Below are 19,001 nucleotides of genomic sequence, written 5' to 3'. Positions count from 1 at the left end.
ACCACTGTCTAGTTTTGCATGGCAGTTGCATCTTTTCAGGGTTTTGGGTTTGTGAAATGGGAAATCTCAAGACATGTGAGTTTTAATTTCATTGTTTTCTTGAAATTTTAAAGAGGTTAGAAGAACTTTGTATTTTTTAATAAGACAAATTGGAAAATTATTTTTCAGCTTTTTTCATGAAAGAATAAATTTTTAGGTTTTATAGTTTGTTGAAGGAAGCTTTACTTTTCTTTATTTTTAAAATTTTTTAAAGATGTTATTTATTTATCTTTAGAAGGGAAGGGAAGGAGAGAAGGAGAGAAATAACAGTGTATGGTTGCTTCTCATGCATCCCGTGCTGGGAACTGGTCTGCAACTCAGGCATGTGCCCTGATTGGGAATCGAACTGCGGTCGTGTGGTTCACAGGCCCATGCTCAATCCACTGAGCTACACCAGCCAGGGGAAGCTTTACTTTTAAATATTCTATAATTTTCAGTGGTTTCCATTAGTTATACAGTAATTGTCCCATTAAGTTTCTTTTTTCTTTTCTTTTTTTTTTTTTTGCAAAAATTCCATAGAATTTGTTCCATAAAATATTCATGAGATGTCTCGGACTTTTATCCACCAAGTCTCTTATTTTATGTTTATCAAATAGAAACTACAGCACATTTTTATTTAAGCTATATTTTACTTAAGGGAAAATGTTGATATATCTGTATCTGTGATCATTCTCATAGATGCAGTTATTCTGTTTATATAGTAATATATGTTTTTACAAAACTTTGAGAACAAAGGGAAAAGAAATCATCTAAATTCTTAAATTTGGTTTTATAGGAGTTCCATCTGGAATATGACAAGTTAGAAGAACGGCCTCACCTGCCATCCACCTTCAACTACAACCCTGCTCAGCAAGCCTTCTAAAAAAAAAAAAAGACTTCCCTTTTCTTGGGGTATGGCTGTCTCAGCACAATACTCAACATAACTGCAGAACTGATGTGGCTCAGGCACCCTGGTTTTAATTCCTTGAGGATCTGGCAATTGGCTTATGCAAACGGTCACCATTTGAGATCCTGCCTTACTAATTATGTGCTGCCCAACAACTAAATTTGTAATTTGTTTTTCTCTAGTTTGAGCAGGGTCTGGATTTTTTCATTTATTTTCCTTTTTGCCAGCAGACAGACTTGGGTCTATAAAGACAAGCAAATACACTGACAGAGATTTACCGTTCAGTTTCTAAAATGTAAAAAAGAAAACCCACAAAAGACTCAACAGAATTAGACCACAAAATTTGCATTGTTCATTGTAGCACTATTGGTAATAAAATAACAAATGTTTGTGCATTTTTATGTGAAGATCCTTCTCGTATTTCATTTGGAAAGATGAGCAAGGTCTGCTTCCCTTGTTTTACTTCCCCTCCTGTTTTTGAAAGGCAGTTTCGCCAACCTTTAAAGCAAGAATATCTGACTGTCCTAGAAGAAAGATATTGCCACAATCTCTGGATGGTTTCCAGGGTTGTGTTATTACTGAGCTTCATCTTTCCAGAATGAGCAAAACACTGTCCAGTCTTTGTTACGATTTTGTAATAAATGTGTACATTTTTTTTAAATTTTTGGACATCACATGAATAAAGGTATGTATGTACGAATGTGTATATATTATATATATGACATCTATTTTGGAAAATGTTTGCCCTGCTGTACCTCATTTTTAGGAGGTGTGCATGGATGCAATATATGAAAATGGGACATTCTGGAACTGCTGGTCAGGGGACTTTGTCGCCCTGTGCACTAAAGGGCCAGATTTTCAGCAGCCAAGGACATCCATACCCAAGTGAATGTGATGGGACTTAAAGAAGTGAACTGAGACAATTCACTCTGGCTGTTTGAACAGCAGCGTTTCATAGGAAGAGAAAAAAAGATCAATCTTGTATTTTCTGACCACATAAAGGCTTCTTCTCTTTGTAATAAAGTAGAAAAGCTCTCCTCACTGCAGTGTTGGCTTTGATTTCAAACTGTGAAATTATTTCTTCAACATGTGAAAGATGGAGGGGGAAAAATACCTGAAGTTTTACAAATATCAAAATGAATGGTGTGACTAAACAATTTGAAATGTAGTTTTCTTTCAGCTTTCAACAAGTAGTTTAATGAAACCATATATCATTTCACTTATAGGTTAAAATGTAGACATTCTTAGTATTAACCAAGTTCAAAACAAAAAACTATTAAGTAGAGTATAACAGTATCAGAAATAAAACTTTCTGATTATTCTTGGGACCCAATCAGAATACTTCTGTGTGGAATTTGTGAGAAGTTTCTTGATAGACCTTTGATATTTATGAAGTAATACTCAAATTAAGGTGAGCCAAAAGCCGTGGCAGGGCAGACTTTACCTTCAGTTTGCTGACCTGGGTATTTCACATTTACAAGATGATAGATTCTTTCCCATCTAAAGAAAGACAGGTACTGTATTTAAAAATGTCTGAAGACTGAAGCTATGAAAGGAGAACTAAAAATAGTAAAAAGGGGGGGGGACATGAGTTTGATCTTTAAATTTTTATCTTTAAACTATTTTTCTATAAAGAGTGAAAGTTTGTTGACATTGACCAAATAATGTTTGAAAATGAAACATTTATGACATTGCTAAGTTTGTGTATCAGGAATATAAAACAAGATTTACCTTTTTCTATGTATTTTGAAATATGAGCAACTGACATAAAAATAACAGGATTTTTTAACCTTTCAGATTTAAACCAAATCATCTCTTCTATAGGAAAGAGGGCATTTATAAAATTATAGTTTTATTGTTTTGAAAAAAACCTTCACAGAATACATACCATATTTGACATAAACCAGGGTCAAATCCTAGAAATCACCATCTTTAAGAAGAATTACATTTTTTCACAATAAATTTACCGAGGAAAATGTAACTTTTCCTACGTAACCATGAGAAGTAGGAGAAAAAAGTGGAAGGGGGTCTTTATTCTTATGAGTACAAACATAACAATATAGAGTGTCGCCATAATCGTGATTGGTACTGTGTGATGATTCAGAAAATCAAAACAGCTAACATCAGTTTGTTCCCTTGGCTTGAGTTGTTTAAGTGCATATACGAATTTTAAGAGCACCTTTTTCAGTTTTCTGAGTTCCTTTTACCCTGAATCATTAAAATGGGAAAACTCTTGCATGTAAACCAACTTTTTATAACTTGTTTATATCAGAAATTACTATGCTTTTGACTTGAGATCCAAGTTTTAAAATTCTATTGAAATCTTTAAAAGACTATTATTAAAGTCTTTAATATAACACATTGTTAATATTCCTTGGTTTTATAACCTGTGGTTATACATGTACAGAAATTATCTAAACTAGTATTTCACATTTTCTTCCTTAGCTTTAAATTTTCTTAATTTTTTCCCTATATAACTAGTGACATAAGTGTATACATTATGTTAAATAATTTTTTTAAAGATTTTATTTATTTATTTATCTTTAGAGGGGAAGGAGAGAGGGAGAGAAACATCAATGTATGGTTGCCTTTTGTGCGTCCCCTGCTGGGAATTGACCTGCAGGGAACTGGACTACAACCCAGGCATGTGCTCTGACTGGGAATCGAACCGCGATCCTCTGGTTCGCAGGCCCGCGCTCAATCCACTGAGCTACACCAGCCAGGGCTTATGTTAAATAATTTTTGTGATTATACTGTAATTTGCTTTCTGGAACCACAAGCTATTTAGTTACAAATAGCTCATGGAAAATCAGTTACTTAGTTTCAAATATATATTCTATGTTTCTTGTGGTGATACTATAATTAATATGAAAAACTCCATTTTCAGGGATTCTTCACCTATAACTTTCTTTTGATACAACAAATTTTAATTAAGAACTGAAAGTTTATTTAAATTTTTTACACTATATATAAAGCCAACCATTTATCTGATCTTTTCCTTTTTGCCACCGAACTTGGAACACAAGAGGTGCTTCATAAATACATGTTCATTGACTGTTATAAAGGGATATTTCAATGTGAAAATTAAAATGTACAAGTCAAAGCATTGGACTTTCAAATAATTTACTATTTTTATTGTAATTTTATTTTCAGAAGAAACTATTGAAACATTTCCCATTGACTTTCTAAGCTATTTAAATTTCTCCCACTCTACCCTTTCTAATTGACCTTTCCTGTGAATCCTCTTTCATTCATAAACCATAGATCTTCCATTTTGTTAACTATTGTGTTCTATATAACCCATTGGTTAAATATGTGGCATCTGAGAATGGCTCCAAAGGAAGACTCATTTCATTTCACTTAGATTTGCTTAATGGCATCAGTTTTGCAAGAAAAGTTATTGAAAACCTATACACATGGCTTGTGTGTAAAAGAACACGGGTGTTTATATTTAACGTCAACAGTGGTTTGTCTGTGTAGTTAATAAAAAAGACACAGAAATACCTACTAAATGGTTCCATTAAGACAATCTCTGGAGAATGAGATAAGCCAGATTTCAATGTCTTTAAAGCTAGATCCCAATGGCATGTCCCAGAGTTTGCTCTCTTTTTGCCACTAGCATTGTCCATGAATTAGATCACTTCATTAAATGACAGGTCTAGGAGATGAAGCAAATGAACACAGAGTCAAAACAGATCTGAATCAGTTTTGTGTTTTGTGTTGCATCAAGTAGGATCTATTGAATCAGGACAATGACTTCGTTTTGCATTTTGGTTGCTAAAATGAAAGGATAGAGAAATACAACTTGTGGTTCATGTGTCGATCAATGTAAATTGAATCTACTGCAAAAATTCATCTTGGCTGCATTAGGAAAAGTATACTGTTCAGAACAAGGTAGGAAGTTGGCTGTATTTTAAGAGCAGCTGTGACTGGGAAAGGCAGAAGAGTATGTGGCATATGACTTGCAGTTGCAAATAAATGCACTGTTTTAATAAGTTTCTTGTGTCCTGTCTTCAGCATGAGGCAGGTTTTAGTATCCCCATTTTATGTTAAATTAAAAATATATATCCCCCCACAAAACTCACACAGAAAGTAGGAATGTTGAGCAATGGGGAATAAACTTTGGAAACATGGCCTCTGTCTTCCAAGTATCAAATTCAAGAGCTGTTGAAAGATGAAATCATTTGTATGGCTGAAGAGCAGAACCAGTAAGGTTTCAATGCAATATTAAAATGGAACAGGTAATTAGGATTTTGAAATGAGTGGCTTTATAAGGTATTAGATTCAGCCTCATAGAAGATAACAAGGGAGACTCACTCCATGGAAAGTGTTCCGTGCATAAGGTAAGCTAAGGAACTAAAATTATTTTTAAGTATAATTTGTTGGTTATGCGATTACAGTTGTCCCATTTTTTCTCCTCTTTATTCCCCTCTGCCCTGCCTCTACCCCACCAGCATTCTACCCCCCTTATTCATGTCCATGGGTCATACATATAAGTACTTTGGCTTCTCCATTTCCCATATTATTATTAACCTCCTTGTTTTGTACCTACCATTTGTGGTTCTTATTTCCTGCACCTTTTCTTCCATTCTCCCACCCCCCTGTCCCACTCCCTACTGATAAACCCTCCATGTGATCTCTTCTGTGATTCTGTCCCTGTTATAGTTGTTTGCTTAATTTGTTTTTGTTTAGGTTTGGTTGTTAATAACTGAGTTTGTTGTCATTTTACTGTTCATATTTTTTACCTTTTTCTTAGATAAGTCCCGTTAACATTTCATATAATAAGGGCTTGGTGATGATGAACTCTTCCATTCTAAACAGTAGCTTTGCTGGGTAGAGTAATCTTGGATGTAGGTTCTTGCCTTTCCTGACTTTGAATACTTCTTTCCAATTTCCTCCTTGCCTGCAAGGTTTCTTTTAAGAAATCAGCTAATGTCTTACGGGAACTCCTTTGTTGGTAACTGTCTTCTTTTCTCTTGCTGCTTTTAAGATTCTCTCCTCCTCTTTAATCTTGGGTAATGTAATTATGATGTGCCTTGGTGTGTGCTTCCTTGGGTCCAACTACTTTGGGATTCTGAGCTTCCTGGAAGTCCATTTCCATTAGGTTGAGGAAGTTCTTTTTTTTTTTTTTTTCAAGAAAGTTTTCAACTTCTTGCTCTTCCTCTTTTCCTTCTGGCACCCCTGTGATGCAGATATTGGAACGTGTATAGTTGTCCTGGAGGTACCCTAAGCCTCTCATATTTTTGAATTTTTGTTTCTTCATTCTGTTCTGGTTGAATGTTTATTTCTTCCTTCTCCAAATCATTTATTTAAGTCCTGGTTTCCTTCCCTTCGCTATTGGTTCCCTGTGTATTCTTATCTCACTTTGTATAGCCTTCATTTTTTCCATTATTTTGCAGCTGTACTCACATCTGTGAGCATCCTGATTACCAGTGTTTTGAACTCTGCATCTGATAGGTTGGTTATCTCCTCAACGCTTTGATCTGTTCTTTCGGTTTGGCCATATTTTTTGTCACAGTGCACCTGTTACATTGTAAGGGGTGGAGCCTTAGGTATTCACCAGGGTGGCAACTCAGGTCACTGCCTTGTGGTGTTGTGTGGGGGAGAGGTCCAAGAGGGAACAGTGCCATTTGCTTGACTCTCAGCGGGCTTTCAGTCACTTCCACTGCTAATTGCAAGTAAATTGGACCCTTCTGGTACTGATTCCCTGGGTGGGTGAGTTTGTGTATGTTCTAGGACGCTGTGGGTCTTCCCAACGAACTCGCCTGTGAGGCTGGGAGTTTCTCCCACTGCTGCAATTCCCACAGGTTTTTAGCCAGAAGTTTTGAGGCTTTTATTTCCCCACACTGGCATCCTGAGTTGTGCAGTCTGTCTCGCTCACCAGTTCCTCACAGTTTACCCAGCAGCTGGTGTCTTTCTTGCCCAGTCCTATGGGTGTTGCCTTGCCCCCTGTCTGCCCTGCCTACCGGTCCAGATGAATGTTTCTTCTTTAACTCCTTGGTTGTCTGACTTCCATACGGTTTGGTTTTTCTGGCAGTTCTGGTGTTTTTTTGTTTTTAAATTTGTTGTCCTTATTTTCGTTGTGCAAGGAGGCAAAGCTTATCTACCTACACCTCCATCTTGGCTGGAAGTCTACATTGAATGATATTAAATGTCATATTAAAAAAGTGTTGAAGTGGAGTAATTACTGTACTTCAGCAAACCTAATTGCCTGCCCACATTCGTAAGGTACATCATCATTTTGTGTGCCTCTAAAGGAAGAAGTAGCTCAAACTAGAACAAGTCACCGGTTAGAAAGTGCATACCAGTTTCAAAGACACCATGCATGGAAAGAATATGCATCTTGGAATTGATGAGATAGACACTTGGGAGAGGAGACAGCTAAGTAAGACATGACAGCTGCCTTCAAATATATGAAGGACTTAAGGAAGACAGCAAGTCCTAACCCAGCAGCTGGAGGAAGTTCAGTGAGACAGATTTTGGTTCTGTATGTTAAGGTGCTCTCCCACAGTACCAACTGCTTTATGAAGTGAGCATTCCAACTGCAAAAATGTTGACACAGTGGAAGGCTCAAATCTCTATAGAGATGGTTGCCTTTTTGACTAAAAACTTGGATTTGACTAATTTACAGGCCACCTTTCATTTCTGAAAGATGTTGGTACCCTTGATTAGAAGCTGAGGGCTAAAAGTATACGCTTAAAGCATTAACCTAGTGTAAAATAAAATGGGCTTTTCTGTGAGTCATAGCTAAGGTTTACTTAAATTTATTGCTGTATCTTTGGAAAGAAATTTAATGAAAAAAGTTAGAGGGCAACTTCATTAGACTCTTTCTCCCTTAAAGTTTAGTAATGAGATACTACCAAAGCACAACAAATAGTAAAGCCTATGTATGTGTATATTCACCTGATTAATTTATTCTTAAACAAGGGAAGACAGTTTTTGATAAGTTTTGAGGTAAATATTTAGCCTGAAATTGAACCTTGCATTAGTGTCCACTCTCTTGTTTTCTGCTACAGGTCACCACAAAAATCATATTAAGCAGTAATCCAATTATTTAAAAAGAAAGCTGATCATTAAATTTGATGTATAAAACTCATTTTGGATTGAGATTGCTGCGGGAACTGCTAAAGTCAAGTTTACCCTCTACTAATTTTCAAGCTCACTGAACCTGGGGAATGTTAAAAATGTTCGTTTTAGGCCTCATACTTGGATATTCTGACTTTCAAATGTCTAAAGAGAGGCATAGGTGGAAACACTGTGCCTCCTCACACCACCAAGTTTAAAGACAACAAAGTTATAGTAATAAAAATGCAACCAAAACGCAAAATTGAACTGTGCATAAGTCCACCAACAAACCATTCACCAGACCGGTAAGAGGGGCGGAATCGGTGGCTGGTGGAGTGGAGTCATGCAGGAAAAAGCCACAGGACAGACCCAGGTGCTCTCCGGCAGCAGTTGGCAGATCCCAGGTGTGGGGTGGCAATGGGCAGACCCAGTGAGGGTGCAAGGCGGCTGGCTGACTGAGCAGACAAACCAAGCAAAGGAGCAAGCAGTGAGACCACTCAGGCTAGTGCCCTAATGCCAGGAATTAGAGCCTGAAAGCACCAATTGGAAAGACTTTCGGAGTCAAGGTGACAGGAGAGACTGCCAGGCTCAAAGAATTTGTTGGAGAGGCCCACACACCCAGGAGCTGGCACCAGGGGGGGGGGCAGGTTTGCTTGTGGGAAGCAGCAGAGGGGACTGAAATCCGAGAGAGAGCAGAGCAAGCCTCATAGCCCCTATCTGACCCCGCCCCCACATACAGCCTCACAACCCAGCCACTGGGTTGCCCCACCCTGGTGAACACCTAAGGCTCCACCCCTCATACATAACAGGCACAAACAGACCAAAACATTATGGCTCAAGAACAGCTCAAAGCCCCAGAGCCAGTAATTCTAAGCGACCAAGAGATAGCCAGCCTATCAGATGCACAGTTCATAACACTGGTGATCACAGAACTCGTTGATTTTAGTCACAAATTAGAGGAACAAATGAAGGCTAAACTAAGTGAAATGAAGGGGAATGCACAGGAAACCAATAGTGATGGAAAGGAAACTGGGACTCAGATCAAGGGAGTGGACCAGAAAGAAGAAAAAAATGACCAAACAAAAGAAAGAAGAAACAAGAATTCAAAAATAGGAGAGGCTTAGGAACCTCCAGGACACCTTTAAACATCCAAATTATAGGGGTACCAGAAGGGGAAGAGGAAGAGCAACAAGTCGAAAACTTATCTGAACAAATAATAAAGGAGAACTTCCCCAATCTGGCAAAGGAAATAGACTTCCAGGAAATCCAGGAAGCTCAGAGAGTCCCAAAGAAGTTGGACCCAAGAAGGAACACACCAAGGCACATCATAATTACATTAGCCAAGATTAAAATGAAGGAGAGAATCCTAGAAGCAGCAAGAGATAAGGGGACAGTCACCTACAAAGGAGTTCCCATCAGACTGTCAGCTGATTTCTCAAAAGAAACCTTACAGGCAAGAAGGGGCTGGAAAGAAGTATTCCAAGTCATGAAATCCAAAGACCTACAGCCAAGATTGCTTTATCCAGCAAAGCTTTCATTTAGAATGGAAGGACAGATAAAGTGCTTCTCAGATAAGGTCAAGTTCAAGGAGTTCATCATCACCAAGCCCTTATTATATGAAATGCTAAAGGGACTTATATAAGAAAAAGAAGATGAAAAATATTAACAGTGAAAGGACAGCAAACTCACAGTTATTAACAACCACACCTAAAACAAAAGCAAACCAAGAGGACAGCTAGATCAGGAGTGGAACCATAGAAATGAAGAACACATGGAGGGTTAGCAACGGGGGAGTGGGAGGAGGAGAAGGGGGGAGAAGGTACAGAGAATAAGTAGCATAGACGGTAGGTAGAAAATAGGGAGGAGAGCCAGAATAGTATGGGAAATACAGAATGTAAAGAACTGGTGACACATGGACATAAACCAAAGGAGGGGAATGCTGGGGGAGGGGTGTGCAGGGTGGAGGGGAATGAAGGGGGGGGGAATGGGACAACTGTAATGGCATAATCAATAAAATATGTTTTGTTTTTTTTTAAGAGAGGCCAGGACGACATACTTTAGTAAATACCACAGGTCACTTCTGAAGTGAACTACCAATTAACACTTAAACTGTATGTTGGTTGCCTATTGTACAAGTACTAACTAAAATAAAATCTATACAGTAATTTTTTTTTTTTACATTTTGCTGTAATCCAACCAAGTTAATTTGGGAATACTGTACTCCTATGTAGTGAGCATTCATTTACTTTTTTTGCATCCAGTGTTCTAGCACAGAAACCACATTATTTCAACAGTATTTATTAGAGCAGAATATGAGGAACCCTAAATTCATTCCCAAGTATAAAGCAACAAGATGCTTTAAAAAAAAAAACTTAGCTATTTCCTGGGGTTATTTATGATAGATCTTAGATTTCCACTTCAGTTTGTGTGCATAAAAACTGCTAAGGGCAACTATGTGCATTATCAGTTCTATGTACATCAACTGAATTATTTTTATCTAGTCATCCTGTTGTATAAATGCTATAAATCTTGACTTGGACAAGATTTTAATGATATATTTCTTTATCATAAGAATGCATTTTTCAGCTTACAAAGCTAATCCATTACAGATGTTTGCCATCATTTTCCCATAATTATTTAAGTGATTTCTTGAACATATCATAAAATTCACAAAAATAGTCTTTATTGTTTTGTTATGATTTCCTAACTGTTGAAAACTCAAATTCTTGTATAACCCAGTAGCTTACAATACTAGGTTGACACATGCCAAAATACTTTATTTTGGATAGTTAATAAACTATCTTCTAAGGGCAAAATTAATTTTTCATGAGATTTTATCTTTATTTTCATTTTCATGACTTGATAGGCATCTACCACACCACAAATATGTTACTGACATTTTTGATAGAGAAGGTAAGACAAAGTTTTTGTGTCAAAAGTGGTAGTTCCTTTAACAATAATAATTAAGGATACTAGCTGTGGAAAACAGAACCTTCCAGTGTGAATCTGAGCTAGTTTCGAATTTTTATAAGATAATTTGCATTTGTGTGGCTTAGTGGATTGAGCACAGGCCTGTGAACCAAAAGGTCACCAGTTCGATTCCCAGTCAGGGCACAGGCCTGGGTTGTGGGCCAGGTCCCTGGTGCGGTGCAAGTGAGGCAACTGAACGATGTATCTCTCACACACTCTCTCCCCCTCTCTTTAAAATAGCAATTAAGTCTTTAAAAAGAACTTCTAACAAGTGATGTTTTTCTTCCAGGCTAATCTATTCTCTAGTATATACTAAAGATTAGCATTAACACCTGAGAGATCTTTAATCATTTTGGGAGAAATGCATCACATTTCAAGAGTGGTATGATGTCAATAAATGGCAGCATTTGCCATTTATTCTTTATTCTTTATTCTTAAGGATCAGCCTTATTGATACTCATTTATAATAAAAATTAAAACACTGATTATTTTTCAAAAACATACAGCTCAGAAAAGATTACATGTGTCAGTGACATAAATAGTTTCATCTTCTGCATAAAAATAAAGATTTGGGGCAGCCAGCATATTTGGAAGCTACCTTTAAATCTGTTACATTGTGAACATTTATTTTAAGATGTAGTTTTAATTATCATATGTAACAGTTGCATGAAAAGTAAGGCTGTCTTAAAATTTGAGCTGTTAAATATTTCCCCTCTTAAGAGTCAGACATGTTTGATTTTTTATTTTGACTGTTTTTAAATAATTTATTATCTTCAAATTGTTAATATTCTTCAAATATAAAACAGGTTATTGTGAACAATTAAAAATACATGGAACATATCCATGTTCTAACATTCTTAGTAATGGAGAATTACAGAAAGTGAAAGAATAAGAATTATATATATATATATATGTATTATACACACATACACCTTTTCTGAATGAAAATGACACTTTAGTTTTTAAAAGTGCAAGTCATGTTACTCTTCAAAGAAAAGTTATTTCCAGATTTCTCCTTTTAATCTCAAGTTTTATGTCACTTCTGTATTTCACTCTAAAGGGTTTAATATTTGAGTATTAAAGTAGTTGACTGGCACCTTACTATTTGGAGTCCAAATTCAGTCTAATTGTGAGCCAAAATCACATTCCCAGCTTCTCTCTCCATTTGCAATGGCTTACCTAATATGAGCAACAAAATGCAACTTCCTAGATGTACTTGTGTGTTGAATAACATGGAACAGAAAGCTACAGACTTGGCTTAGATCATTTAGAATGGGGTATCCTTTCCATCTTTGAATTCTGTTTTCCTTAGCATTGTGATCAGGATACGACCTTAGTTTTCTCACCCCTATCAAAAGAGAATACTGAAGAAAAGGAAGACTAAGCAGAATAAGGCCTGGGAGGGATGTGATAGCTGTCTTGCCCCCCTGGAGTCTCGTTTATCCTACACAAAATCAGAGGGCACGGTAACAGACGAAAGCAAAACTATTGGAAGTATTAGGTGACTTCCTGGAACTGTGTATTGACTTGTTTTATTAACGCTTGGTACTCCTTGTGTTGACTTCTACTTTGAATTTACTTTGAATTTCTAAAAGCCTCTCTGAAACCGAAATACTATACTTACTTTCTCTCTCTTACATGAAACTACTAATATTTGCTATGCATCTAAAACGGAGCTATTTTCAACACAAGTGATTCAGAGTAAAATTAAGCAGGAGGACCAGATCATATCATTAGCTAATTCCTCTCCTTTACCCACAGTCCCCCATTCATAGCCAGGTTTCATTCATCTTTATGATAAACTCATAAAGATGAATTTATCAAGCCTAACTATACTTAAATATAAGTATATAAGCACATTTTAAATCCATTTGTATTACCTACACTTCTTTTTTTTTAAATATTTTATTTATTTTCTTTAGAAGGGGAGGAGAGAGGAAGAGAAATGTCAATGTATGGTTGCTTCTTGTGCATCCCCTGCTGGGAACTAGCCCCTGCTGGGAACTGGCCTGCAACCCAGGCATGTGCCCTGACTGGGCACATGACCGCAATCATGTGGTTCGCAGGCCCGGGCTCAACCCACTGAGCTACACCAGCCAGGTTACCTACACTTCTTATTTACTAAATGCATTTGTTAGACATTGCATAGTACCACAGAAAAAAAGTGGGTATTATAATGTCACTGTCAGTATGTGTGCAGCCTTAGAAAAGTTGCTGGATATCTCATTCCCTCTTCATCTCATGAGAACAATAAATTAGGGTATTTGTTTATATTAGGTGTTCAGGTCAATTTCACCACACACACACTCTCCCTGTCAGCCATTGTACCAGGAAGTGCTCTCCATATCTGAGAATTATTTAAAGGCCTTTAACTGGACTAGGTGCTCTTGGGTAGTAGTAATACACAAGTTTTGGAAGAACATGGCAAGAACAAAAATCAACTTGGAGTAAAAGTCCTGGAATATTAAAACTATCTTTTTGTCCAATCCTCTTGTATGAGGAGGAAACAATCTAAGAACTTCAATTATTTGTCTTGTATTAAACTATTTATTGTTAATGCTCAGACCAAAACCTCTTAGCTTCTTGCTTTCTAATTCCAAAGCTGATATCCCTTTTACTAGATGTGTGTACATGTGGCATGTGTACGTGTCTTCCATAGAGGTTCACTTCCATGAACATGAAAGACTAACCTAACAGGTGGTGAGAATTTAGGAAATATAGCCAGCCCCAGTATTAATGAATTTAGTAATAAGAAGTGATTACCTCTGCTTTCTGCTTTTCTTTCTCAATTGTAAACATAAAGGCTGTATGCAAAACAAATCTGAATATGTATTCCCATTTGAGGACATGTTCATTGATTTTTTTAGAGAGAGAGGAAGGGAGAGAGAAATACATCGATGTGAGAGAAAAAACATTGCACGGTTGCGTCCTATACGCACCCCAACTGAGGGGTCAAACCTGCAATGTAGGTACATGGGGATCGGGGATCGAACCCCCCACCAAGGGAATCAAACTGGTGGCCTTTTGGTGTAACAATCAATGCTCCAACTAACTGAGCCACATAAAAAACTAAATATTTTTATTAATCATTCTTCACAATTTCAAAAAAAGACTTTAGAAACTTCCTTTCCTGCTTAAATTGGAGATAGGTGATATTTAAGATCCCTTTCTCTTTTGATTATAAATATCTAGAAATAGTAAGTGTTCTTATTAATAATTATGTACTCAATGTAATAAGGTATATGGACAGAAAAAATTTTAATTAGAAGAAATACTGGCCATATAGGACATTTATTTCCAATTCAAAATTCTGAGACTAATAACATTTAACATTTACAATGAAGCATGACAAGAAAGTTAATTTTCTGATATCACTAAAGTGGAAATGATTTAGTACAACTGTAAACAGTTTGAAGTTAAGGCCAAATGAAAAGGAAATTTAATTTTGTGACAGCTACAAAACCTATAATTACATAAACAGTGAAAAAGAAAAGACTGACATTTTTCTATAAGGTTTTCTTTGTTGAATCACTCATGCTTTCATTTATTTTTATCTCAGGAGTCTGGTTGCAAATGTCTAAAATCTATCCAGAATGTAAATTCCAATCAGAAAAGGTGATGAAACAATATTAATTTTCTCCCTTATGTATTTTAGCTATTGAAGTGTACAGTAGCAGATTGTTATTGAAAAACTTCACAATGTGCCAGTTTTTAGAAGTGTATAAACATTTTCCCAATGTGTTCTAAATTCTCTTCTAAGGTTACCAAAGTCCTCCTTATGATAATCCTTTTTAGAATTCTTTTATGAGGGTTTATATACATATGAAATTGTATAATATATTGCAACTTTAACATCAGTCACAGGACTTGTGAAGAATATTGATCATGAAAACAAATTATAAATAACAATGGTTTTAATGTTCTTGCTTAGATGGGTCTTTTTCTTTTTAAAAAATTTTCAAAAACTTGATTTTAAAGAGAAAGGAAGGGAGAGAGAAACACTGATTTGTTGTTTCACTTATTTATGCATTCATTGGTTGCTTCCTGTATGTGCCCTGACAGGGGAATTGAACTCACATCCTTGGCATATCAGGACAATGCTCTAACCAAGCTACCCAGCCAGGGTTAGAGAGGTCTTTTTCTTTTAAAAAGAATTCCATCAAGGCGTGGCCATGATTCTCCTGAAAACATTGTTACGCACAGTGATGTACATCAAATAATCAGTCTGGTTCTGAGTATTACATTTTTCATTTGCGGAAAATTATACAAAGGACTGTGTGTGTGTGTGTGTGTGCGCGCTGCCTCTGCCCTCCACAGGAAACAAGATGCTAAAAGTCTTTAGAGAGAAGATCCCTGGGATTCTTACTACTATTTTAACTTAATTAATGGTGACCTGTTTCAGAAACTGAGGGGCTGACATACTCAATCTTCCTAGGCTGTGTGATAAAGTAGCCCCACCTCAAGTAAATGAAGCTAATAACAAACACGGTGTTGTATTAAGGTAAAATAAAAACTGACCTAATTTGGGAAGTCTTTTGATATGTTTGACTTTCAGTAAGAAAGATGATAATGATAATGAAAGAGTTTAGAAGATAAGCCAGCTAATTTAAAAATAGGAAATAAGAAAAGGAAATGTTTAAAGAACAGAAGACTAGATGACAACAGTTTCTTCAAATACTTTAGGAATCATTATAAGGAAGGAAAGTAAAGAAGAACTCAAAAAATGGATTTGAAAAGCCCTTGAATACTTAGGTTAAATTAAGACAGAATTTTTCTGGTTTTTTTTTTAGACTTAGAAAACCATCTTTGATAAAGAGGGTTCATTCACAGAATCCTTCAGGCTCTGAAATCAGTGAAAAATTAATCATATTCACTGAATTATTTTTAGACATACCCCATCCCTGTGTTTTATGAGCACTAATAGTACTTAACTTTGCCTCAATGTTAAGTTACTCAGTATAGCAAGCTAGAGTAATCAGACCTCACCACTTCCTCATATCCAGACTGGCTTTAGCCTTCTTAAAAAGGGAGATCATTATAACCTGCAGTAAGAAAGAGATTCAGACTGCAGAAATATCTCAGGTTAAGCTGTTTCAACTATTAAACTCACCTTTCAGGTAACATAATCATTAATAAATTGTCTTTATGCCAACAGAAAGGGAATAGAATGATATAATCCCTAGGTAAAAAAAGAAGGAAACCTACTCTCAAAATATGAAAGGTATTAAGGTAAAAAATTTTACTGATTTGAAAAATTTCTAAACCCCGCATCTTCTTAATTTATAGAGAAGAAACACTTAGGGTCTTCCTGTAATTAAATCTTCTTTGCCCCTTGTTTGGAAATACTGTTACCTACCACATAGAGCAGTGATTTTCAACCAGTACGCCACAAGAATTTTTAAACATGCAACACCTATTTGGTCAGGGACACTGACCTCTTTTCCCTTAGATTGTCAAATAAATAAAATGACAACAGTAAATACAATAGCTGTCCAGTGTGAATGCATCAAAATATACCTGTTTTTTGTCAGATCGGCAAAAAATGTATATTTCGTGTCCTGCAGAATTTTAGTAATTAGTTTGTGTACCCTGAAACAAAAAAAGGTTGAAAATTGCTGTAATACGGAAATGTAGAAGTAACAGAACTGCAACTGAAAGGTACTGAACACCAGTTAAGTAACATTTGAAATCCAAGGAAGAAGGGTCAAGTTTTCCATGATTGGGTGTTTCCATACTCATCAGGGACATAACTGATTCAAGAGTATATTAATTTAGGCCTTGCAAATCAAGAAAAAGATTATGTTTGTATATTTTGCAAGGAAGTGAACATTTTAACTCTTTTAAACGTAGGTCGAAAAAGTTCTCGAGTTTGATATTAGGATAGAAGTGTGGTTAGGGAAAAAAATTTTTTTTAAGTCATGAATATTGGCCGCTGGTAGGCACGGGGAGTTAGGGGGGCGAGGGATGCAATGAGAAGAATTAAGAGCAAAACGCAGCTGTAGGTAGAAACGGTACCTGTCCCAAAGTGGGTCTGCACGCCGCTAACGCCTTGCACATTGCTCGTGGAAAGCTCATCTACAAGTCCCAGGGTGGGCCAAGAGTGGCAAAAAAAAAAACAACAAAAAACAAAAAAACCCTCCTAAGGAGGGAAACAGAATTGGAAAGGGTTCTGTTCTCCGGAGTCCCGGAGCGAGGGGGAAGGTCCTAATGGGGAAAGTAGTGTTTCCTTCTAGGGCTTCCAAGCTTCTTCACCAGTTTTCCTCCGTCCGGAATCAGTCAGTCCCAGCCTTGGGGCAAATCGAGCTGGGGTTGACCAGCTGCGGGAGACCTAAGTTCCTGCGAGTACACCCAGGTGGCGTTGCCAGTCGTAGGCCCTTGCCCCTACGCGGGTAGCCTGCACAGCAAACCCTGCCTGATTGAGCCTCTTCCACTCCGATCTTGCAGCCCGTGGGGCCGCGGGGGCACCGGCTTCCGGCCCCGACGGTTAGGAGCTGCAGGACCCTGCAGCTGGACCGTTACCGCGCTCGCTGAGGGGGTGTGGGATGGGCAGGGAGGAGGGGTGCAGCGAGGTCACGCCCCTCACCCCGCCGCGTGCCCGCTAGTAGCACGGGTACTGGTGGCAGAGTCTTCGCCCCTGCGCGCCCCAGAGCGTGCCGCTCGCGGGGTCCTCAACCCCAGTCTTCCGGTCCCGGCTGCCGGTTCCCCTGTCAGTGCCCGCTGCTTGGCCGCTGGCTCACTCTCTCGGTTGGATGACCATCCCGATTTGGAGTTCAAGATTCCCGCTGCTCCGCTCGCACTACGCCTTCTCACTGTTTGCTTTCTTTTTTAGCTTAAAAAAAAAATAACTTTCGCTCCAGTTATGCTACATTGAACCTAGGCTTCTTCTCGGACGTCCCTCCAAGGGGATTTAACGAGGATCCCAGCACCTGCCGCGATCGTCGGTGTTCGCCCCGCTTACCCGTTTAGCCCAACCGAGACGCCCCGGGCGGGGCGGGGCAGGAGGGCTGGGTCCGGGGTGGGAGGGGCTGGGCGGAGCCGCCTCTGGTTCCGGGGTTAACCCCGGCTCGCTGCAGCCCAGCCGCTGCAGCCTTCTGGGCAGGTGCCGGGCGAGTTCGCGGAAAAGCGGCACCCGGGCGATGGAGACAGGGAGACTCTGGGCGAGAGGAGGCTGGGTGGGGGAGGCGGAGAAAGCGCGCGGGCGGAGGCTGGCAGGGGGCGCTGGAGGCAGGAGCCGCCGGCGCGCTCCTCGCGCCCGAGGGTGCAGGAGGCAGTGAGCCGCGGCAGCACCCCGAGCCTCAGGGGCAAGGGCGCCGGCGGGGCTAGGGGGTGGGGGCGCTGCCGCCTCCCGGGGTGTCACCGGCCTCCGCCCCTTTGTTCTCGCGCGCTCCCCCAGGCCGCCCACTCCCCTGCTGTCGCGCGGCGGCGGTGGCGGCGGCTCCTCCCGCCCGAGGCAGTGGGGCTCGGCGCCGGGGGCGGGGGTGGGCGGGAGGAGCGCGCCAGCCTCTGGGAGTGGGGGGCGATGGCGAAGCTCCGGGTGGCTTACGAGTACACGGAAGCCGAGGACAAAAGCATCCGGCTCGGTTTGTTTCTCATCATCTCCGGTGTCGTGTTGCTCTTTATCTTCGGCTTTTGCTGGCTCAGCCCCGCGCTGCAGGATCTGCAAGCCACGGCGGCCAACTGCACGGTGCTGTCGGTGCAGCAGATCGGCGAGGTGTTCGAGTGCACCTTCACCTGTGGCGCCGACTGTAGGGGCACATCGCAATACCCCTGCGTCCAGGTCTACGTGAACAACTCGGAGTCCAACTCCAGGGCGCTGCTGCACAGCGACGAGCACCAGCTCCTGACCAACCCCAAGGTAAGGACGCCCGGCGAAGGATGCTGCGCTCCCGCGGAGGTCTTGAGGATAGAGGAGCCTCGGTGGTAGACCCCGCGCTGGCTGGGCTGGGAGTATGCTAGGGTTACTAGGAGGAGACAAGGCGTCAGAGGCTGTATGCAAACCTGCAGAAAGTACTTTGGGGATCATCGGGCCGGTCCTTTAGGT

General features: G+C 39.4%; 2 protein-coding genes across 5 annotated transcripts in view; both read left to right on the top strand.

Annotated features, from left to right (window-relative positions):
• Positions 1-1,966, top strand: part of CNOT2 (CCR4-NOT transcription complex subunit 2) — a 108,605-nt gene extending 106,639 nt beyond the window's left edge. For all 4 annotated transcript variants that reach the window (XM_037049455.1, XM_037049453.1, XM_037049454.1 and 1 more), the window contains one exon: positions 815-1,966. In XM_037049455.1, coding sequence (XP_036905350.1) covers positions 815-901 — 87 coding nt within the window. In that variant the 3' untranslated portion in view covers positions 902-1,966. The remainder of the gene's footprint in view (positions 1-814) is intronic.
• A 16,052-nt stretch (positions 1,967-18,018) lies between these two features.
• Positions 18,019-19,001, top strand: part of KCNMB4 (potassium calcium-activated channel subfamily M regulatory beta subunit 4) — a 49,612-nt gene continuing 48,629 nt past the window's right edge. The window contains exon 1 of the mRNA XM_037049452.1: positions 18,019-18,815. Coding sequence (XP_036905347.1) covers positions 18,480-18,815 — 336 coding nt within the window. The 5' untranslated portion in view covers positions 18,019-18,479. The remainder of the gene's footprint in view (positions 18,816-19,001) is intronic.

The sequence above is a fragment of the Sturnira hondurensis genome, unplaced genomic scaffold (assembly GCF_014824575.4).
Source record: "Sturnira hondurensis isolate 20B ecotype Veracruz unplaced genomic scaffold, ASM1482457v3 Scaffold0006496, whole genome shotgun sequence".
Taxonomy (NCBI): domain Eukaryota; kingdom Metazoa; phylum Chordata; class Mammalia; order Chiroptera; family Phyllostomidae; genus Sturnira; species Sturnira hondurensis.
The sequence above is the reverse complement of the archived record's forward strand: the minus strand, read 5'-3'. Positions and strand labels throughout refer to the sequence as shown.